Source organism: Neophocaena asiaeorientalis, unplaced genomic scaffold, assembly GCF_003031525.2.
Source record: "Neophocaena asiaeorientalis asiaeorientalis breed wild unplaced genomic scaffold, Neophocaena_asiaeorientalis_V1.1 scaffold86, whole genome shotgun sequence".
Lineage (NCBI taxonomy): Eukaryota > Metazoa > Chordata > Mammalia > Artiodactyla > Phocoenidae > Neophocaena > Neophocaena asiaeorientalis.
This window is the reverse complement of record NW_020175039.1, coordinates 5266198-5286080: the sequence shown is the minus strand read 5'-3', so window position 1 is coordinate 5286080 and position 19883 is coordinate 5266198. Positions and strand designations below refer to the sequence as shown.

The 19883-nt window shown below is 43.2% G+C and overlaps 1 protein-coding gene across 3 annotated transcripts in view; it reads right to left on the bottom strand.

The window, feature by feature from the left end:
- The window catches only part of NHEJ1 (non-homologous end joining factor 1), a 76190-nt gene that overhangs the window by 51086 nt on the left and 5221 nt on the right, over positions 1-19883 (bottom strand). For all 3 annotated transcript variants that reach the window (XM_024763326.1, XM_024763325.1, XM_024763327.1), the window contains exons 4-5: positions 13827-13965; positions 13189-13247 (exon numbers count right to left, since the gene is read on the bottom strand). In XM_024763326.1, coding sequence (XP_024619094.1) covers positions 13189-13247; positions 13827-13965 — 198 coding nt within the window. The remainder of the gene's footprint in view (positions 1-13188; positions 13248-13826; positions 13966-19883) is intronic.

The window sequence follows — 19883 nt, the reverse complement described above, 5'->3', positions numbered from 1 at the left end:
ATAGATACATGGATTGAGACACCCTGAGTGGCTGCCGAAGCAGCATCTCATGGGCAGTCTCTACTTTGTTGGCATCACCAAAGGTCCAGAGTCTTTAACTTGGTTTCCATTGGTTAGTTTAGGGATAATCAGACTCTAGAGGGTTAACTGATGCTAACTAAAATCATAAGAGACCAATTTAGACAGTAAAGTACCAATGTATTAGTTTACAAGGTGAGGGCTATACTATGCCAGTGACTGATATATCTTCAGCCGATTCTTCCTGGGACGCCGAATAAACACTGAGAGTGCTACTTGCTAAACACAGAAAAAAGGCAAACACAGCAAATGACTTTATGTGATAGTTCATATACACTGCGGAAAAAACTAGCCATTCATCCTCATTCTACTCTAGCATTGCTTTGGCACTGTGCTAGACAAATTAATCAGTTGTCACTCCTTGGCTTTTCTTTTCCTAAGTTCTATCCAACTCTGCTCCTCTGTTAGTACATCTCCTCAGACCTCATGAATTAACTATATAACAGTTTTTCTCAAATTGCTTGTAAGAGCCAAGAGGTGTGCAAGACGAAGAGTTGGAAGAAAGGGATATGGGGTAAGAAATGAGGCGGTACTTGGGGCAGAGTTCTCTAGCCATGGACCACTTCCCTATCTCAAAATGAAGTTACGGAGCTTCCCTGGTGGCACAGTGGTTGAGAGTCCGCCTGCCGATGCAGGGGACACGGGTTCGTGCCCTGGTCCGGGAAGATCCCACGTGCCGCGGAGAGGCTGGGCCCATTAGCCATGGCTGCTGAAGCCTGCGTGTCCGGAGCCTGTGCTCCGCAACGGGAGAGGCCACAACAGTGAGAGGCCCGCATACCCCCAAAAAAAAAAAAGAAGTTACGAGATAGTTACGAGTTTCCCTATTGCTCATAGATGGGTCTCAGTCTTGCCTCCTGCCCACAGAAAGTTCCAGGTGTAGCTGTGTAACATGCGGCAAGGCAATGGGACATGATGGAAGAACACTGGGCTGGAAGTTCAGAGCCCTGGGTCCTGGTGCTAAATTCTGGGTCCTGGTGCCAAAATCTACCACTGTTTTTCTACGTAAGAGTTCTTTTACCTTTGTAGGCCCTAGTTGCCTCATAAGTAGAACAAAGAGGCTTGATATATCCTTAGATTGATAAAGTCCCTTTCAGCTCTTAAAATTCTATGGCTCTAATCTTCTGAACAAGATATCTGAGATGCCATAATTTCCTTCTTAGGTACTAGCCTAGGCCCTTGAGATCTATAACCTCATCTCATAAGCAATATATTTACAAACAGTTGGGTGGATTACTTCTGTAGGTAGCTAATCTCATCCACTTTATATTGATTCTTATTTACCTCGGTATCAGAAGTGATCCCAAATTGGGGGGGATATTCTGCTTGAGACTTGCGTCTCCTTAGGAACCCACTAAATTCAGCAGCTTCACTGTGCTCTTCCCCGGCTGCCGGGTACTACAGAAAACTAAATGCTAAGATGCTCATTGACTATTCCTTCTTTACACCGAGCAGTATCATCATCCTTGTCTCTAAGCTCCTCTTCATTCCTAGCTTCACTCACACCAAGTTGGAAGGAGTTCTTTGGAATAAATATTCGAAGAAGACAATGTTCAGAACTGCTTAGGCTTCAAGGGTAAGAGTACCAGTAGCCAAAGAGCTTTTGAAGGATTCCCTCAAACCACCACACTTAGGGAAAGCCTCTCAGATTGTATAAATGAATAAAATCCTTAGATGTGTCTTTCCTTCAGCAGCTATTCACCGTACAAAATCTCTCTGAACTTGTAGCTCAAGATTCACCTCTCCCAGAAGTACCTTACCCAAACTAGCCTGGTATGAACCCCAGATCCCATCCAAATGAATCTATTTCTTCCTCCTCTCAGACAACATATATTTTATGTATTTAGAATATTCTTTGCATATGTGTAAACATGGTCTAATCTCTCTCTTCAAAAGTCCATCTTTCGGGGGTTCCCTGGTGGCGCAGTGGTTGAGAGTCTGCCTGCCGATGCGGGGGACACGGGTTCGTGCTCCGGTCCGGGAGGATCCCACATGCCGCGGAGCGGCTGGGCCCGTGAGCCATGGCCGCTGAGCCTGTGCGTCTGGAGCCTGTGCTCCGCAATGGGAGAGGCCACAACAGTGAGAAGCCCGCGTACCGCAAAAAAAAAAAAAAATGTCCATCTTTCAAGGGCAGAAACCATGTTTTAACTTCTCAGTATGACTCCACGATGTTTAATATTTCACTGGTGCTTAATAAGTACTGTCTACACAGAGTTTAAATTTCCAAATAAAAAAACAAATAAAGATCACCCACACAGAATGAAAAAATTGCTTCCTGAGACTCCGGGGCAATTTCCCCTTTGACAATTCCCTTACGGGAGAGAACAAGGATGCCCACGAATCCTGCTGTCTTGTTCCCTAAACATTGGACAGCTGAGCTGCCAACCTACAGGACTCAAGACTCCCTCTCATGTTTCACTGTGGCTCATTATCCAAAACAGGTTTCACCCACAAGCGAAGGCCACTTTATATAAGGCTATATAAAGTCAATAGATCAGGCAAAGCTTAAAGGTAAGTCGTTGGATACTTTTGTTTTCTCTCTTCCTTTCTATAACCAGAGACATTTACCAATGTGAGAAACTTCTCCAATGCCAAGACCTTTGAGCTACAAGCACGCATTATTGTGTACCTCCTACTACAGGGCACTGCAGTAGGTTCAGAAGAGGAAACAAAATGAGCAAGACAGTTTTGCCCTGATGGAATTTATCACCTAACAGGGGTGATAAGTACAGAAATTCTTATATACAAGGCCAAAGTGATAAGAGACACAGGAAAGATACAAAGCATTGTGGGATCTCAGAAGAGGGAAAGAATATAGCTTATACCTTGACTTCTGTCCGTTTCACTATTTCTAGCATAACAGAAACGTCACGGAACCATCTGATTCTCTTTTTAAGTAAGGAGAATTAAATGCCCTTGGAAAGAACTGCAAAATTCCTGGATGAAAGGCTACATCCCCTGGGGAAAGAAGAGGGAAATAGGCAGAAATCAAGTCATCTATCTTCAAAATATCGCCTGTGCTTTCATGCCACCCACAAATCCCAGAGGAAGGCCTATCCCCTCGCTTTGCTCCACTCCGTAGGTCCTTGCTTTCACACTGTCATTTTCCCTTCACCACCGTAAGTTTCTCCTTCTCCAGTGGCTTCTTTGTTTTCAAACATGTATGTGTCTTCTCTTCTTTAAAGGGGAGTTTTGCTGGGCCACTTCTAGCTCTCCAGCTAGCTCTCATTTCCTTTTCATTGTGAAACTTCCCGATGAGAGTTCTACACTTATTGCCTCCATTGCCTTATCAATCGACCCTTCTTTAGCTGCCTACAATCTGCTGATATTGCCCAAGATTCCGAACTGCCTGATGATCTTTCCTCGGGCAGTCAATCTAGTCTCTATCCAGCACGTGGCACGGTGGACGACCCTCCCTGGTGATGGGAGGAGCGTGGGATTTGAATAGAGACAAATTCTGTGAGCTGAAGTGACCCTAAGAAAATTACCTAGCCCTTCAGCTCCTGCTTCTTTATCTTTAAAATGAGGATAATATCACCAACCTCATAGGTTTGTTTTAAGGATTAAAAGTTATAACTTAGCTGAAGCACCTACTGCTGTATCTAACACACGAGCAGTATGTACTTGATAACTGCTAGTTCCCCTTTCTTAGCTAACTTACTCCTCTATCCAGATTCTCTTCCTATCTCACGTTTCCTTCACTGGCTCCTACTACCTTCCAATTGGGATTGTTCCCCAAATCGCAATCATTGGACTTCTGTTCTTTTCTCCATGCTGTTCCCAGCAAAAGATGCTTCCATTCTCATGCCTTCAAATGCTGCTCCTTTGTAGAACATTCCCAATTCTATTTCTAGAGGTCCTTTTTCAACCTAAGCTTCAATCCTATTTTTTTAACTCTTTCTGAACATTCCCACTTGTATGTCCTATAATCAATTTAAATCCAACATGTATTGAAAAAGATTTTCATCTTATGTTTTTAAATTAACTCTAATTATATATAAGGCTTTTTTTTTTATTTTAATAAGCTAAGGCATCGTTAAGTGGTCACACTGGAATGAATGGGCTTTTATGAAACCCTTCCTCTACTAGGGGACGACAAGGGAGACTCAACTGTGTGAATTGTGGCAAAATGTTCCAGAGGTATGTGAAGCTTATAGGTTAGACCTAAAAGGACTCGATATTTGCCAGAAATAAGGTATCAGTTATCACTGCCTCACTACTCAATTCTCAACTAAGTGGATTTCTGAGACCAGAGATTGAAACCAAATGAGAGACTAGCAGTGGATTTGGTGAAGCTAAACAGAAAAAAAGAAAAACAGTTTTCATTTTAGAAGAGTTGGTAACTTCCTTTGAATGAAATAAGGTGCACAGCCCCTGCGGCAGTGTCTGTTAAACTGTGTTAGCCAATCTGGGTCTAGATGTATCCAGACATGCAGGATTTAGTTTTCCACAGGCCCCTACAAACTCTGTTGTCTTTTATCCAGCTGGATACATGTTTCTGTTATATACCTACCCCCTGTAGTCATCTGAGTTTGTAATACCTGGTTTTGAGCGTTTTAGGATAAGAGAATTTAAATGTGATAAAGCCCTTTACTACTGGGATTCTCAGAATCAGAAAGCCCAACTTTTGGAAATGAGTAATTTTAACCCATTGGTATTCTCTATATTGATTTCCTTCTTGTTTTCCCACAGATTTTTGGTGGTTTTTTCCCCTCAGACTTTTAATAAATTTTCTTTTGAAAGTATAAGCCCTTATAGAGCTTTGTAAAAAGAAAATAAAGAAAGAAGCCTTTTTATACATTCTTGGGGCAAAAAGAGAGAAGTGGTGACCCCTGGTAGCAGGGCTCAGTGGTGACTACAGGAATCCCAGTGAGAAAACCCCAAAGAGAAGGCAAAATTCAGAAGAAATATGGTTGAGAAACATGTGCAGCCATCCCTTCCTCCCTGGAGATTTTCATTCCAGACCTCAAATACTGGTGGACTTGTGTTTTAAATAAGGAAAACCATTCCTTTATATGCCCAAGATTAGATTTAATTGAGCCCCACCCATGATTTTTCCAGTCTGTCAATGGCACCACTATTCTTCAGATCACATAGGCAAAGCACTGACAGCCTAATCTTCCTAAAAGATCACTTTCATATGTCACTTCTCCAGTCAAAACTTCCAATGGTTTCCCACTCTCTATAACAGTAATTAACTGCAAGAAGGAAGCGCCCCATCTCCCTCCTAGGAGACGTGCCGCTGTTTGAAAATCACTGCATGTAATGATAGATGTTAATAACTGGACTGAAACAGGCAAATAAATGGATTACAGGCAGAAAAGAGCTAAAAAACATTTACCTTCAGAACAAAGCACCAATCTTCCAGGCCAGCATTTAAGGCCTCCCCACAACCTAGCCTCAAGTTATTACCTTGCTAACTTTATTTTCTACTAATCCTCACCCACTCTCCTTCTTATTTTACATCCTTTGCCCATGTGTTTCTCACCTAAAATGCCTTCCACATAGTTCCCTAGCAAAATCTGAAAGGAAGACTAAAGTCCAGTTCAAGTCATGCCTTTTACAGGAAGCTTTTTCCAATCACTCCACTACTGTGGCCCCTGTAGCCATTCATTAAGTACAGCAAGCTCTTTGATGGCAATATTGCCATTTATGCTCATAATACATATGCACAACACTGAATACTGTAAGGATGAACTAGCTGCAAGTCTCGCGAGATCAGAGAACTGACACATACACACAATCGTATGGAGGATGTTCTCATGCATGTAGACTTATCCTTCTTTGTGATGCCCATGAAGAAAACTGAAAAAACATCCTCTGAATGCTATGTCTTCCTCTACATATTGAAAAACAGATATATGGCAGAGGAGCAGCCCTTCCAGCCTTGGAAGTAGAGCCCAGAGAGAGGAAAGACTGAGGAAGGAAGAAACTTAATAACTTCTTTGGGTTCTATGACTAATGTTCTTCCCAGGATTTTGTCAGGTTCTTATTCCTTTGGTTTTTGAGATATTTAATTTCTTAACTGGCTCTAAAAAAAGAGGTTCTAGGATCTCTCAGTAATAAAAGAGTCAAGGTTTATACTTCATCCCAAAATTGGGACTGTCTCCCAGTAAACTAAGTGTCAAAGAAACAAGGCAGGTAGTAGAATGGCAATCTGACAGTGATCTTCTCCTTAGGCTACTCATCTGTTTACAGTAGGGCTGTCTAAGTCTCAGGCTACCGACAGGTGATGGTTTCATGGCCTAGTCATAAGACAGTAAAAATAAGGAAGAATGGGAAGATATGATTCCTTCATCCATCAACAAATACTTCCTGAGTGCCAACTATGTGTGGAGGCACTGCTTTAGGCACTTGGATAAACCAGCATGCAAAACACACATCCTTGTCCTCATTGAGTTTATACATTCGGGCAGGGGGAAGACAGGCCATAAACCATAAGCATAATAAAATAAGTAAACTTGATGGTAATATGGAAGATAAGTGCTATGGCGAAAAAATAAAAAGTAGAGCATGGTAAAGTGAAATGGGAGTGCCAGGTGCAGAGGGGCAGGGATGTGGCTTACAATCTTAAATAGGATAATTAGGGTAAACCTACTGAGAAGGTGACATCTGAACAAAGACATGATTGTAGTCCATGGAGATATGCCGGCACATTTCTTGACATGCCTCCCCTTAAGAGGTGGAGCTTAATTACCCTTTCCCGGAGTGTGGCCTGGACTTAGTGACTCACTTCTAACGAAGAGAATATAACAAGACGGTGATAAGGTGTCACTTCTGAGATCAAGTTATAAAGAGACTGCAGCTCCCATCTTGGTCTTGGTCTTGGTCTTGGTCTCTCAGCCTCTCGGATTATTGGCTCTGGAGGAAGCCAGGGCCGTGTCATGTGAGCGGCCTTATGGAGAGGCCATGTAGCAATGAAGTGGCACCTCCTGCCAACAGTCACATGAGAGAGCTTGGAAGTGAATTCTCTAGCCCCTTATGATGACTGCCTTTCCAGCCGAGATCCTGACTTGCGGTTTCAAGGGAAACTCTGAGCCAGAATCACCCAGCTAGCTGCTTCTAGATTCCCGACCTTCAAAACCATGTGAGATAATAAATGTTTATTGTTTTAAGCCACTAAGTTTTGGAGTAATCTGTTATACGGCAATAGATAACTAATACAGACAGAAAAGAAGGGAGGGATTTGGCCATACAAATATCTGAAGAAAGAGCATTCCAGGCAGAGGGAATAGGCAGTGTAAAGGCCTAAAGGAGGTGATGCTTAGAGTATAAGAAAACCAGCAAGAGGCCAGTGTGGCTGCAGTGGAGTGGGAGTGGGGGGAGAGGGAGGAGATGAGGTCAGAAAGGTAATAAGATCCAGATCATGTAGGATTTTGTAGGTCATCATAAGGTCTTTGGGTTTTACTCTATAAATGAAATGTGAAGCCAGCTTTGAGCGGGAGAGTATCACGATGTGATTTGTGTTTTAATAAGATCACTTTGTTGGTAATGGGCCCAGAAGGGAGGAGAAGTAGCAAGAGGGATACTAATAAAGAGGTTAATGCAAAAATGTGGGTAAGAGACGATGGTGGCTCAGACAAGAGTGGTAGCAGCATAGGTGAAATTACAGGTGTACTTTGAAGGTAGAGCCAAGAGGCTGATAAACTGGATGTAGGATGTGAAAGGACAGAAGTCAAGGATGACTCCAAGGTTTCTGGCCCTAGCAAGTAAATGGATGAAGTTTCCATCAACATGGGGGTGGGGTGGCTTTTAGAAAAGCAAATATGGGGGTTAGGATTAGGAGTTCAGTTTTGGACATGTTGAATTTGAGATGCCATTAGACTTCCATGTAAAAATGTTGAAGTTAGGGGCAAGGTCTAGAATTAAGATTAAACTTGGGATTCATCAATAAGATGATATTTAAAGCCATGGGACTAGATGAGATCACTAAACGAGTGAAAAAAGATCAGAGCATCACGGACTGAGTCCTAAGGCACTCCAACATTAGGAGGTAAGGGAGAAGAATCAGCAAAAGATTCTGAGCAGGAACAACCAATGAGACGGGGAGAAACAGGAGAGTATTGTTCTGTGGAAGCCATGTGAAGAAAGTATATTGAAGAGAAGGAACTGACAAGCATTATAAAGGAAAAACCTAAATGGGAAAGGATTAGCCAACTCGATTGTCCTCTGTCTCCCTGCCCTTCTTTTCATTTCCACATCCTGCCTGATGTCAAATTCTACAGCAGTGATAAGTACAGGGGGCTGTGGGGCTAGCAGGGTAGTGTACTTATCCCTGGAGGAAGGAGAGCAGACTGAGAAAAGGAAAAACTGTCATGGAAGACTCACAAAAGGGATGACACCAGCGCAGAGTTGGGAAAATTGAACAGGAGTTTGGCATGAGGACAAGAGAATACCCGGCAAATGGATCACGAGACGTACAGGCAGGAAGCTGTCAATACTGGAACATAATGAAAGGGTGGGGTGCTACTGGGGAGTGACAGAAGGTCAGGCTGAAGAGGTCAGCAGGACCAAATCATGAACCATCTTGTGTGGCATGCAAGGAGTTTGAACTTTACCCTGCAGCCTGTTGGGAACCACTTAAGGACTTTAAGCGAGAGAGTGACATCATCATGTTCCTGTTTTAAAGAGATCACTCTGACATAACTGCAAGTTCAATTGGAGGAAAATAAGCACTGACTGGTAGACAAGTTAGGAGGCTGTGGCATAGTCAAACCAGAAACAGGGTGGGGAATGGCTAATGTAAGGCAATGGAAGCCGGAATAGAGAAGAAGAGCAGATTCAAAAAAGGGTTAATAAGTTAGGCTCTGGAAGTAAGGACAAAGAGAAGAGGGGATAACTCCCAAGTTTCCAGCTTAGAAAACTGAATGGATAATGGTACAATTCCCCAAGATAAGGAATATAGAAGAGAACTGGGTTTGGGGGGAGCAGATGATTAATTTTGGACACGTTTAGGGTATTGCATTTGGGACATCCAGGTGGGAATGTCAAATATGCAGAAAGAAATATGGGCCTGAAACATAGTGGAGATATAAAACTGGTACTCAGGGGTGTACTAGTGATGGCTGGAACTGGGTTCTGGATGAGATCACCCAGAGAGAAAGAGAGTGAAGGGTGGAAGGATGGAGGACCCAACCCTGGGTTACACTAACATTTGAGGGTAGGGAAAGGATGGACAGCCAGCCAAGGAAACCAAGTAGAAGCTGTCTGTGAACTTCACAGGATAGCAATTTTCAGGTTAAAGAACTCTGCATCTTCCCCAGGTGTCACTGATATAAGCTCTAGCTTCATAAGAACAGCAATGAATATCTTCATAGCTTGAAGTCTCTGCTCTAGAATCAGGCTGCAACCAGACAGGGGATGAAAATACTAACAAAAACTAGACAGGACACAAAGGCCATGGTTACATTTAGGATGCTGAGTCAAATCAATGTTAACTATAGTTGTAGAACTATAACTATATAATAGAAATTGGTTAAGATATTACACGGAACAGATTCTTTAAGTCTTACAAGGCATTCGGAAAGCAGCTAACGGGAGTGACTGCTATGCTGAATATTCTGTTCTGAAGATAGAGAAGGAGAGAACTGCAAAAATCTCTATCTCTGCTAAGGCCTCCCTCCCCAAGGAAGCCAACCTCACGCAACTGCCCAGGTTTCGGTGTACAGGGCTGATTCCCAGCCAGGGGTTGCCAGCTGCAGAGGGCGGGGCTCTATTTTGGGCTGCCTGCTGTCCCTGAGCCCAGCCGCGTCTGGTTTGAGCAGCATGCAGCCCCAGTGACTCACACACCCATGCAAACCGCCTGTGGCTCGTGGCATGGCCTCGGAATGCCAGCTTTAGGCCAGCTCCCTCCTCACCCCATTACACTGGGATAAATAAATAAAGAGCACGCCAGCAGCCGTACAGCCTGATGGCAACCAGATGAAGAGAGGGAGGCATGGACGCGGCCAGGGGAAGGAACTCCCTCCAGTGGACCCTGCTGAGCGTGGGCCATGCCAGCCCACTCATCCTAAACTTCCTCTTTAACACTGTTCATACTGGCATGTAGTAATAGCCCTCAATTCCTTGACTGGTCTTCTATTCCTAGCCCCTAGTCCTAGGAAATGCTCTACATGGGGATGTTGCCTTCTGTGAGAACAGGGCCAGCCCTGACTTGAATGGGCACTGCCACGAATCCCCCTCTAGTTAGGTCACCATCGATTGTCCCCCTTGGGCTCCCTGGAAATGAAAATCAGGCTCCTAAGGGGAGAGGAAAAACAAAAGGACTAAATATGGAGAAGTAACCCCTGTTCGATCCTTAAATATTCTTCCTGGCCTTAGTATCCTAGAAACCTCCCATCCTACTGCCTCCTGTGCCCTATCTCGATGTCCTCCTGCCTAGCAATAGTCCTAATGAGAAGTAGGAAAAACAGACCCCAGGCACTGACCGCATGGCCCTCTGACATCAGCCCTGGCCCCCCTGCACCTTCATCCCGAGCTCTCTGTCCCTGGTTTGTTTATCTTCCTATGTTGCTTATTTTGATGGCACATCCTTTCAGCTCAGTCTTGGGTGACCCCGTGACCCTTCTGTGTCCTGTTTGTAGGACCCCAGGCAAGCAGAGTAACTGAAAAGATGCACTGGCCATAAGAAATGCTGCAGTCCCGGTAGGAAACCTTTCAGTTCTAGCAGTTCTACAGGACATTCCGAGGACAGGGCAGTGATCCCAGAGGTCACAAGAATTCTACATTATCCTAGCCCTTGACTCTCCTCTAATTTGTGTGTACGACCAGTAAAAGTAGCAAAACAAAATAGGGATAATCCTAGACTATGAGTCAAGAAGTGTGGATGGTCCGAAACATACAGCTACCACCATATGACCTTAGGCGAGTCACTTAACCTCTCTGAGGCCCAATTTCTTAATCTATGAAATGGAAAGCTACAACTATCTATCGTCCAGATCCTTTCCAGATATAATGAAATTCTACAAGTCTATGCAGTTTGGATGTGATCCACCCAGAACCTAGAGGACCAGAGTTCTTGAAGTAGTTGGTTCCAAACACCAATCCCCTTCCTGGGCTAGCACCTGTATTCCGCATGCTTTCTCATTCAGTTCTGCAGTGTTCCTCCACCCCAATGGCATGAAAGAAATGAGACTTCAGTTCTACAAATGAGAAAATAGAGGCTCTGAGAGAAGTGATTTATCCAAAGCCGCAAAATAAATCAGGAGAATAACTGAAGATCCCAAATATGGGTCTAACAAGCAACACTATATCCACAGCCCACACCACCACAATTTTCATAAAATCCCCTCCAGTGTAGGTTTATCAACATATTCACCCACAAACTCGTTGAGAACATATTACTTCTAAGCACTATGTTTGGTGCTGGGAACATAGAAACACATTCAACGTGGTCCTTGCCCTCAAAGAGTCCATAGATCAGTGGAAAAAGACATAGTCTTGCAGACATACAAACAGCATCATGACAAAGTTATAACTAGTAAAACAGAGGCATGAACCAAGGCACTATAGTAGCAGGAAAGAAGGATTATCTTTACAAGGACAGTCCGGAAAGGTCTCCCAAAGAAGCTGAAGCTGACACTTGAAAGATTAATAGAAGTTTACAAGGTAGATAAGACCAGGGCACTGGGCATTCTAGATAAAGGAACAATGTGTGCAAAGACACAAAGGCTAGAGAAAACAGCATTTTTGGTAATTCAAAGCCATTCTGCATGGCTGAAGCATAAAACACACAGAGAAAAATGTTGAGAAACCAAGCTGGATACGTATGCAGGCACTAGATCAGGAAGGGACTTCCCTGCTGAGCTAAGAATAAGCATCTCATTGTTTGACTAAGGGGCTGAGGTAGGGAACTAGTATGCCATCCCAGCCCACATTAACCTCCTTCACACCCAGACCTATCTGAGAGAAAGCGATCTGAGAGAAAAATGGGGGAAGCTATCTGAGAGAAAAATGGCCTAGGAAATCTCTCTCTGTCACAAGTTTAGGTTTCATGATCTCTCTTTCCCCATGAAGACCTGAAACCTATTCTGCTTCAGGACTTAGCAACACATGCTTTCCTTCTCCTCCAGAATTACAACTGCTTCGGTAGGTGGACCGAAGGCTCAACTCACATGTTGTGTTCTCACTGTTGAGACCTCAAGCATCACGAGGCTACTGCTCAATGGACAAAGGCAGAACAGAAGGTTCCAAACCACCTGCTTTGCTCAGCCCTGTGAAAAGCATTAACTTCAGGTTCAAAAGAAGTAGGAGTCACAGTCCCTGTCCACAACAAGCTTACAAATTAGCCTAGAAGACAAGACAGAAATATAAATAATCTATACATAACACAATATTTGAACAGCATTATTTACTTACACAATAAAGTACCAACCTGGGTAACATGTATAATTAGAAAATAGTGCAATAATACTAGGGTACTAACTGTACAACCAACAAGTCTCAGAAGAGTTAGAGAAAAAGATCAATATTGACTGGTTATCAAAGGTCACTACTATTCATATTACCCCTGCTTGGCATTTAACAGATGTTTCTTTTGGCCAAGCTCAGTCCTTAGAAGGGAAACCTAGGCAGGAGCTTCTGACAGGCCACAATTATCTACTCCCCATTCATTCCTTTGCCAGTCCCCTTGTATAAACACTGTGATTTTCCACAGCCTACTGTGCCCACAAGACAGTCCCCAAATGGTAGCCCTGTGCTTTTCACCTTCCTCTACTGTGGGATGTCGAAGGGGCCCAGACAAGTAATAATGACTAGCCCCCCGCTCCACAATCCAGACCTGGGATCAGATCTCAGCAAGCAAAAATTTAGCAACTGGTCAACCAAGGTTTCCAAGAGAATTCCAAACAAAATCCCTAGGTACCTTAGCAGAGATGTTTTACAAATGTTAATCAGCTCACTTTTGCCTTTTACATCTTTCCCCCTACTTCTCCCCATCTTCCCCAGGTACATCTTAAGCTTTATCAGACTTTCTATAGGTAACTTTTCCACAGAAAGGGCTCTCCAATATTGCAAGCAAACCTAACACCCAAAATGCAAGTCACCACTCAGGCACCTGGAAAGAGGAAGTAAAGCAAAGCTGCACAAGGAGAAAGGAAATAGCAAATACTCTACCTCTACCATAAACTGTTCCAAGAAGGAATTCTCTTCAAATGGCTCTGTCTTCAACCGATCTGTAATAAGAAGGGAGGCAGAAAAGAAATATGAGTCTTAGAATGAGCTTCCTACCTGTGAGATGGAAAGGGAACAGAGCCCAGGACTTCTTGGGAAAGAGGATAAAGATGCAACACCCAGAGATACCTAGTCCAGTGGGAGAAGAGGACAAACAGGAGGAGGAAAGGGTGATTAGCAATAAATGACAGGTTCATTGGCAGCATGCGCTCTAGAAGGTTTTCCCACCACAAAGACAGGTGAAATTGAATTTTTAGTCTGAAGTTGGAGCTATGCAGCTTCCTAAAGTCCCAGGTCATTTTTCCCTCATGCAATTTTATATAGCTGTTGGCCCTTTCCAGAGTCTTTCCTTCCCATTGTCTAGGGCATGTCTGGACTCAGTTACAGCTTCTATTGGATACTTGGGCCCCAGCCAGGTACTTGACGCAAAAGAAGTGTCATCTAGTCTCCAGTCCTGGTCAGCACCCAGCACCCACCCTCGGTAAAGCACCTCCCTAATGCAAATGAGTCTCCCCCTTTGCTAAGCCTCTTCGACTGTCTGTACCACTCCCGACCCAACTCCTCAAAGGATGTCCTCTCACCTCGGCTCAGCGTAGCCCCACTCTCCTGGTAGTCCTGGATCTCCAGATCTTTCATACGAAGCAATGTTGCTAGGTCCCTCACCTGGCACTGCAGTGCCAGACTCATGCCCATCAGAGGACGAATCAAATGTTGGGAGACCTTCCATGGAAGAGATACCAATTAGCCAACAGATAAACACAAAGTACTCCCTAACAGTGTATAAGGTACCAGGAAAAAATACTGAAAAACAAATGTTTTCACGGGAACTTGTATTTTCATAGTCAAGCAACCCATTTACATGAATGTAAACACAAATATAATAATTAAATAAGTATATGAAATAGGTTCAAGGATTTTCTTTGTGGCACAGATAAAAGGATGGGAAGAATAAAGGAGAACATGTATGAATAGATAACCTAGAGCTGTGATTTAAAGAGAAGGATGTGGGGTTCCCTGGTGGTGCAGTGGTTGAGAGTCTGCCTGCCGATGCAGGGGACACAGGTTCATGCCCCGGTCTGGGAAGATCCCACATGCCGCGGAGTGGCTGGGCCCGTGAGCCATGGCCGCTGAGCCTGCGCGTCCAGAGCCTGTGCTCCGCAACGGGGTAGGTCACAACAGTGAGAGGCCCACATACCGCAAAAAAAAAAAAAGAGAGAAGGATGTGATACAGGTGATAAGAGGTAAGTGTGGACTCAACTCTCAGCAAAAACTGAGAGATGAAAGCAGAAGATCCAAGTAACCTCCAAGCAAGTAGGTGCAACTAAAACAGAGTATGCTAGCTGGAGTGTAATAGAAGACAAATATCAACAGAAAGTAGAGAACTGTGAAAGTCAAATCAGACCCAGACACCAATTATGAACCATTTCAGGGCTGATGATAGCCCAGAATGAGGCCAGAGTTTCCATCTGTTCCCACAAATGCAGCAAAGTCTAAGGTCACTGTTGTAATAGAAACAAGCCAGTCACCAAGAGACCAGCCTAGGAAGGAATGAACCACCCCTCCACACAGCTTGCTCTTAACCAGAGGTAAGAAGGATGTAAGCATGGCTACACTGCGGCACAGCTAGAGTGATGTTCTCATATGATAATGCATAGCTATATAGAATAACCATTCCATTCACCTATACAAGGTGTCCATTAGCCATCCAAAAAATTAATTAGCTAAAATCGGTAATTTGTGGCTGGGGGGTATGATGAAAGTTCCTTTCCCTTCTCCCAAGGAGATGAACTAAAGGAGGCAGTGAGAAGAAACGTCCTAGATCAGAGGTCAGCAAACTTTTTCTGTAAGGGCCAGAGAGTCAACATTTTCAGCCCTGTGGCCCATATAGTCTCTGTCACAATATTCAACTCTGCTGTTGTAGCAAGAAAGCAGTCATAGAAAACATGTAATAAATGAGGGTGGCTGGGTTCCAGTATAACTTAACAAAAATAAGCAGCAAGCCAGGTTTGGCCTGTTGGCTATAGTATGCCAACCTGTACCCTAGACCTAAAAAGGATAGCTTTTAGACAAGAAACCCCACAGAGGCTTGAAGTGAGGAAAAGGTACTAAAGTGGCCCATAAGATGTGCAAGCCAGACTCATCTGGATCAGGATCAGAAGTCTGGACTCTTCAGACTTGTACGTTTTCATTTCCATTAATTTTCAGGTAAAACTTATTACTAAAAATTTCAGGTGTATTGTGGCTCAAACTAACAGGAAATGATTCTTTTTCTCTAAAGACAGAGTAGAGGAGAAGACACTGGGTGTGCGTTAGGGTTGCGGGAGGTTAGGGTTTAGTGGCAGCAGCTTTTGCACCAGCACTAGGACCCAAGGAACGCAGGGTAACAGTGCAGAGTGGAAGGCTGGCAATCAGGTCCAGCTATAGACACCTGTCACTTCTTTCTGTCACATAGCACATCCCAACCTAGAACTGTCTCCCAGCTCAGTCCTTAATATAAACTTAAACCTCCAGGAAGTACTGTTCAGAATGTGACAGAAGCTCTGCTTTTGGAAAATGTATCTGCTCTAGACTCAACTCTCTTTCCTAGGAATTGTTTTAAGTTTGCTCCTTCTCAAGGGAGATCAGGAGGAAAAATAGGTGAATACTTGTTTGAAAGCAAGCCAATGTTTGGGGAGTTGAATTGAAAATAATTGCCACTACCAACCAAGCAGCATCACCATCCATTTGCTGGCAGCACTCAAATAACAGAAATTCCTAGAGTTAATGACCAGCCTTTCTCTGGGGGCTACTTTCACAGCAATTCCTTTGAGTAGTGGTAAATATAACAGCATGAAACATGATGAGAAACAGTTTTTAATCAATGCTATGTCTAATTAAATGTGGTAATTATTGAAATTATTGATAGGACTCCAATGTCTATAGAGCATTTTTTAAAAGCTTTTTATCCTTAAATATTTCAACTTCTCAAATAATTTCATAGGATTGGGTTACACCACTCTGACTCATTGGGGTATAACTCATTTCAAAGTTAGTTGAACCCTAACTTAGATCAATTAATTAGAATAAAACATTGTGGCTGAAGCAACAGATTTCAAAGCAAATCCACAGACACTACAAAGAAAAATCTTGAAGTGCTTTAGGAGGCTGGGACACTCCCTCCCCTTCATTTACAGACAGCAACATATGAAAAGATGCAGTTCAATAAATCAATTCAACAAATACCTACTGGGTGCTGAATACACGCTCTGACCCTGTGAGGCTTCTGCCCTCAAAGAGATCACAACAGTTAAGGAAGTCAGGAAGTGTGGTGGATACAGAACAGGAGTCGCCAATCTTCTCCAGAGGAAAAGCTATTTATAATTTTCCCCAGCATCTTCAGATTTCCCATAGAAATGTTCATAAGACATAGGCAGAAGAGCAGGATGGCAGTTACCAATCCCAAGATGAAACGTATCATGTTTGGATATAATGAAAAGAATAGTAGACTGGGAATTAGGAAACCAAGATTCTAGCCCTGGCTCTCATAGCACCTAGATGTGAAAATGGCTTAACCCCAAGTACTCTCATGGTCCTTGTCTTTTTTATTTTTATTTTTAAAATAAATTTATTTTATTTATTTATTTTTGGCTGCATTGGGTCTTCGTTGCTGCACGTGGGCTTTCTCTAGTTGCAGTGAGCAGGAGCTACTCTTTGTTGCGGTGCGCAGGCTTCTCATTGCGATGGTTTCTCTTGTTGCGGAGCACGGGCTCTAGGCATGCGGGCTTCAGTAGTTGTGGCTCGCAGGCTCTAAAGCACAGGCTCGGTAGTTGTGGTGCATGGGCTTAGTTGCTCTGCGGCATGTGAGATCTTCCCAGACCAGGGCTCGATCGCATGTCCCCTGCATTGGCAGGTAGATCTTTAACCACTGAGCCCCCAGGAAAGCCCCTTGTCTTTTTTTAAAAAGACAAATTATGGAGTTGGACTATTTGCTCTCACAGGCCCACTATAATGCTAAGGTTAAGTAATATTACATATGTTCTCTTATTTAATCCTCACGTCTCTGTGGTAAGGTCAGGATTGGTATCGCCATTTTACAGATGAAGAAACTGAGTCTCATAAAAATTCAGTAACTTATCCAAGGTAATACAAGTAGTCAAAGTGATGGAGCTGAGTTACAAATTCAGGTCTGCCTGTGCTCCTTCTACCACCCAAAAAACCTTCAGATGTGACTCCTGGGAATCATAATCTGGCCAAAGAGGTGACAAATCTGAAACTCAAAATATGGAATATAAAGAATTACACTAGAAGAAAAAGATAAGAATAACAACAATAAAAAAGAATTACATTAGACACTAGGAAGAATAGACAGTGGGAAGGAGGAGGGGGTGATGAAGAGAAGCTGGCCAGAAGTGGAAATGGGCTTAGTGTTAGAAAGCTTTGTATATTCCATAATATCCTGCAGAGACATAAAAAGTATTACATTATTAATGTGAATGTGGTAGGGAGTGTGGGGAAATAGGTACTCTCCTACTCTCCGACATGACTTGGAGGAGTTAAGCTGCACAGTCTCTCTGGAAGACAACACAACATTACGTTAGCGAGATCAAAGATGCAAATACTCCTTGATTCAGCTATTCCCCTTCTAGGAATTTACTCACACATTTACACATAGAAAAAGTAAATGCAGGGCTTCCCTGGTGGCGCAGTGGTTGAGAATCCGCCTGCCGATGCAGGGGACGCGGGTTTGTGCCCCAGTCTGGGAAGATCCCACATGCCGCGGAGCGGCTGGGCCCGTGAGCCATGGCCACTAAGCCTGTGCATCCAGAGCCTGTGCTCCGCAACGGGAGAGGCCACAGCTGTGAGAGGCCTGCGTACCACAAAAAAAAAAAAAAAAAAGTAAATGCAGGATATTCACTACATATAAAAACAAAAGAATAGAAATAATTTAAGTGTCTACTAGCAGCAGAGCAATTAAACACACGTTGATAAACTCATTCATCAAAATGCTATGTTGCCATTAAAAAATATTAAGGCAGGTCTTCTAAATGTATTGCTGTGAATGATTTCCATGTTCTAAAACTAAGTGAAAAAAGCAAGGTACTGAACACTGTGAACAGAATGTTGCCATTTGTGAAAATACATATATCTAGATATGTATTTGACTATATGAGTATATTCATATGTACTGATATATATATATATATACTGATATATATATGTATATATACATACATATACACACACATATATATGTGGCTTTGCTTGAGAATTCACAAGAAGCTGACAGCAGTAATTGCTTCAGAGAAGGAAAATGAGGGACTGGAAAGGGAGTAGAAAGAAGACCTATTTCTTCCCTACATACCCTTAAATGCTATTTGAAGTGTTTGCCTTTTGCATGAGTTACTCATTCAAAAAGAATTAAATAAAAACTATGACAAGAATGAGTAACAAACAAAAATTATGACTGTGTGACCTCATAGACACACACACAAGACTGAAGTAGTATCCGCCTACATCCTCACCGGTGTCCGCTGGCTCTAACTTTTTCCCTATAAAGCTTCCTCAGGTACAGGGATTTCCCTGGGATGGCATTCTTCTTTTAATAATATACCTTGAAGCATAATTATTAATAAATTGTTCTCCCCATGGCCAACCAAGATTCATTCCACTCTAAACACTGTTGCCTCTTTTTAGTTATTTATAATTTATTTTATTTATTTATTTTTTTGGCTGCATTGGGTCTTCATTGCTGCATGCGGGCTTTCTCTAGCCGTGGCGAGCGGGGGCTACTCTTCACTGCAGTCCGCGGGCTTCTCATTGCGGTGGCTTCTCTTGTTGTGGAGCATGGGCTCTAGGCATGCAGGCTTCACTAGTTGTGACATACGGGCTCAGTAGTTGTGGCTCATGGGCCCTAGAGCGCAGGCTCAGTATTTGTGGTGCACGGGCTTAGTTGTTCCGCGGCATGGGGGATCTTCCCGGACCAGGGCTTGAACCCGTGTCCCCTGCATTGGTAGGCGGATTCTTAACCACTGCGCCACCAGGGAAGCCCCTGTTGCCTCTTTTTAAATTGCAGCTCTCCAATTAGAGGAATTTGCCTAGAATAGCTAGGTTTTCTTCACCCATTACTTTCAATTATAATATCATTATACAAGTGTTCTTTACTGTATTCTTTTGAAAGAAAAAACTATTAGAGCCCATCAGCTTCCAACAAGAACTGCCTCCCCAATCTCACTCTTCTGAATTTCCAGGGCTGTGTGATATAAAATGAGAGTAGCTATTGCTAGGGCTTCCCCAAGGCTGCCCTAATGTTTTGGTGTCATAACAAGCATTATTGAGGGAACAGTGCCTCCTGGTGTTACTTAGAAAAAGTTACAGGGGTTTTGAACAAGATAAATTCTACCTAAAGCAAGGTGGAAATTTTCACAAGAAGTTCAATTAAAATCAACAAAATTGAGTGATTATTATTTGCTAAGCACTGTTAATGGGCCTTAAAAATTCAGAGGTTGGGCTTCCCTGGTGGCGCAGTGGTTGAGAGTCTGCCTGCCGATGCAGGGGACACGGGTTCGTGCCCTGCTCCGGGAAGTGGGGCCCCAAAAAAAAAAAAAAAAAAAAAAAAAAAATTCAGAGGTTAATGTTCTCCGAACACTCAAGACTAGTTT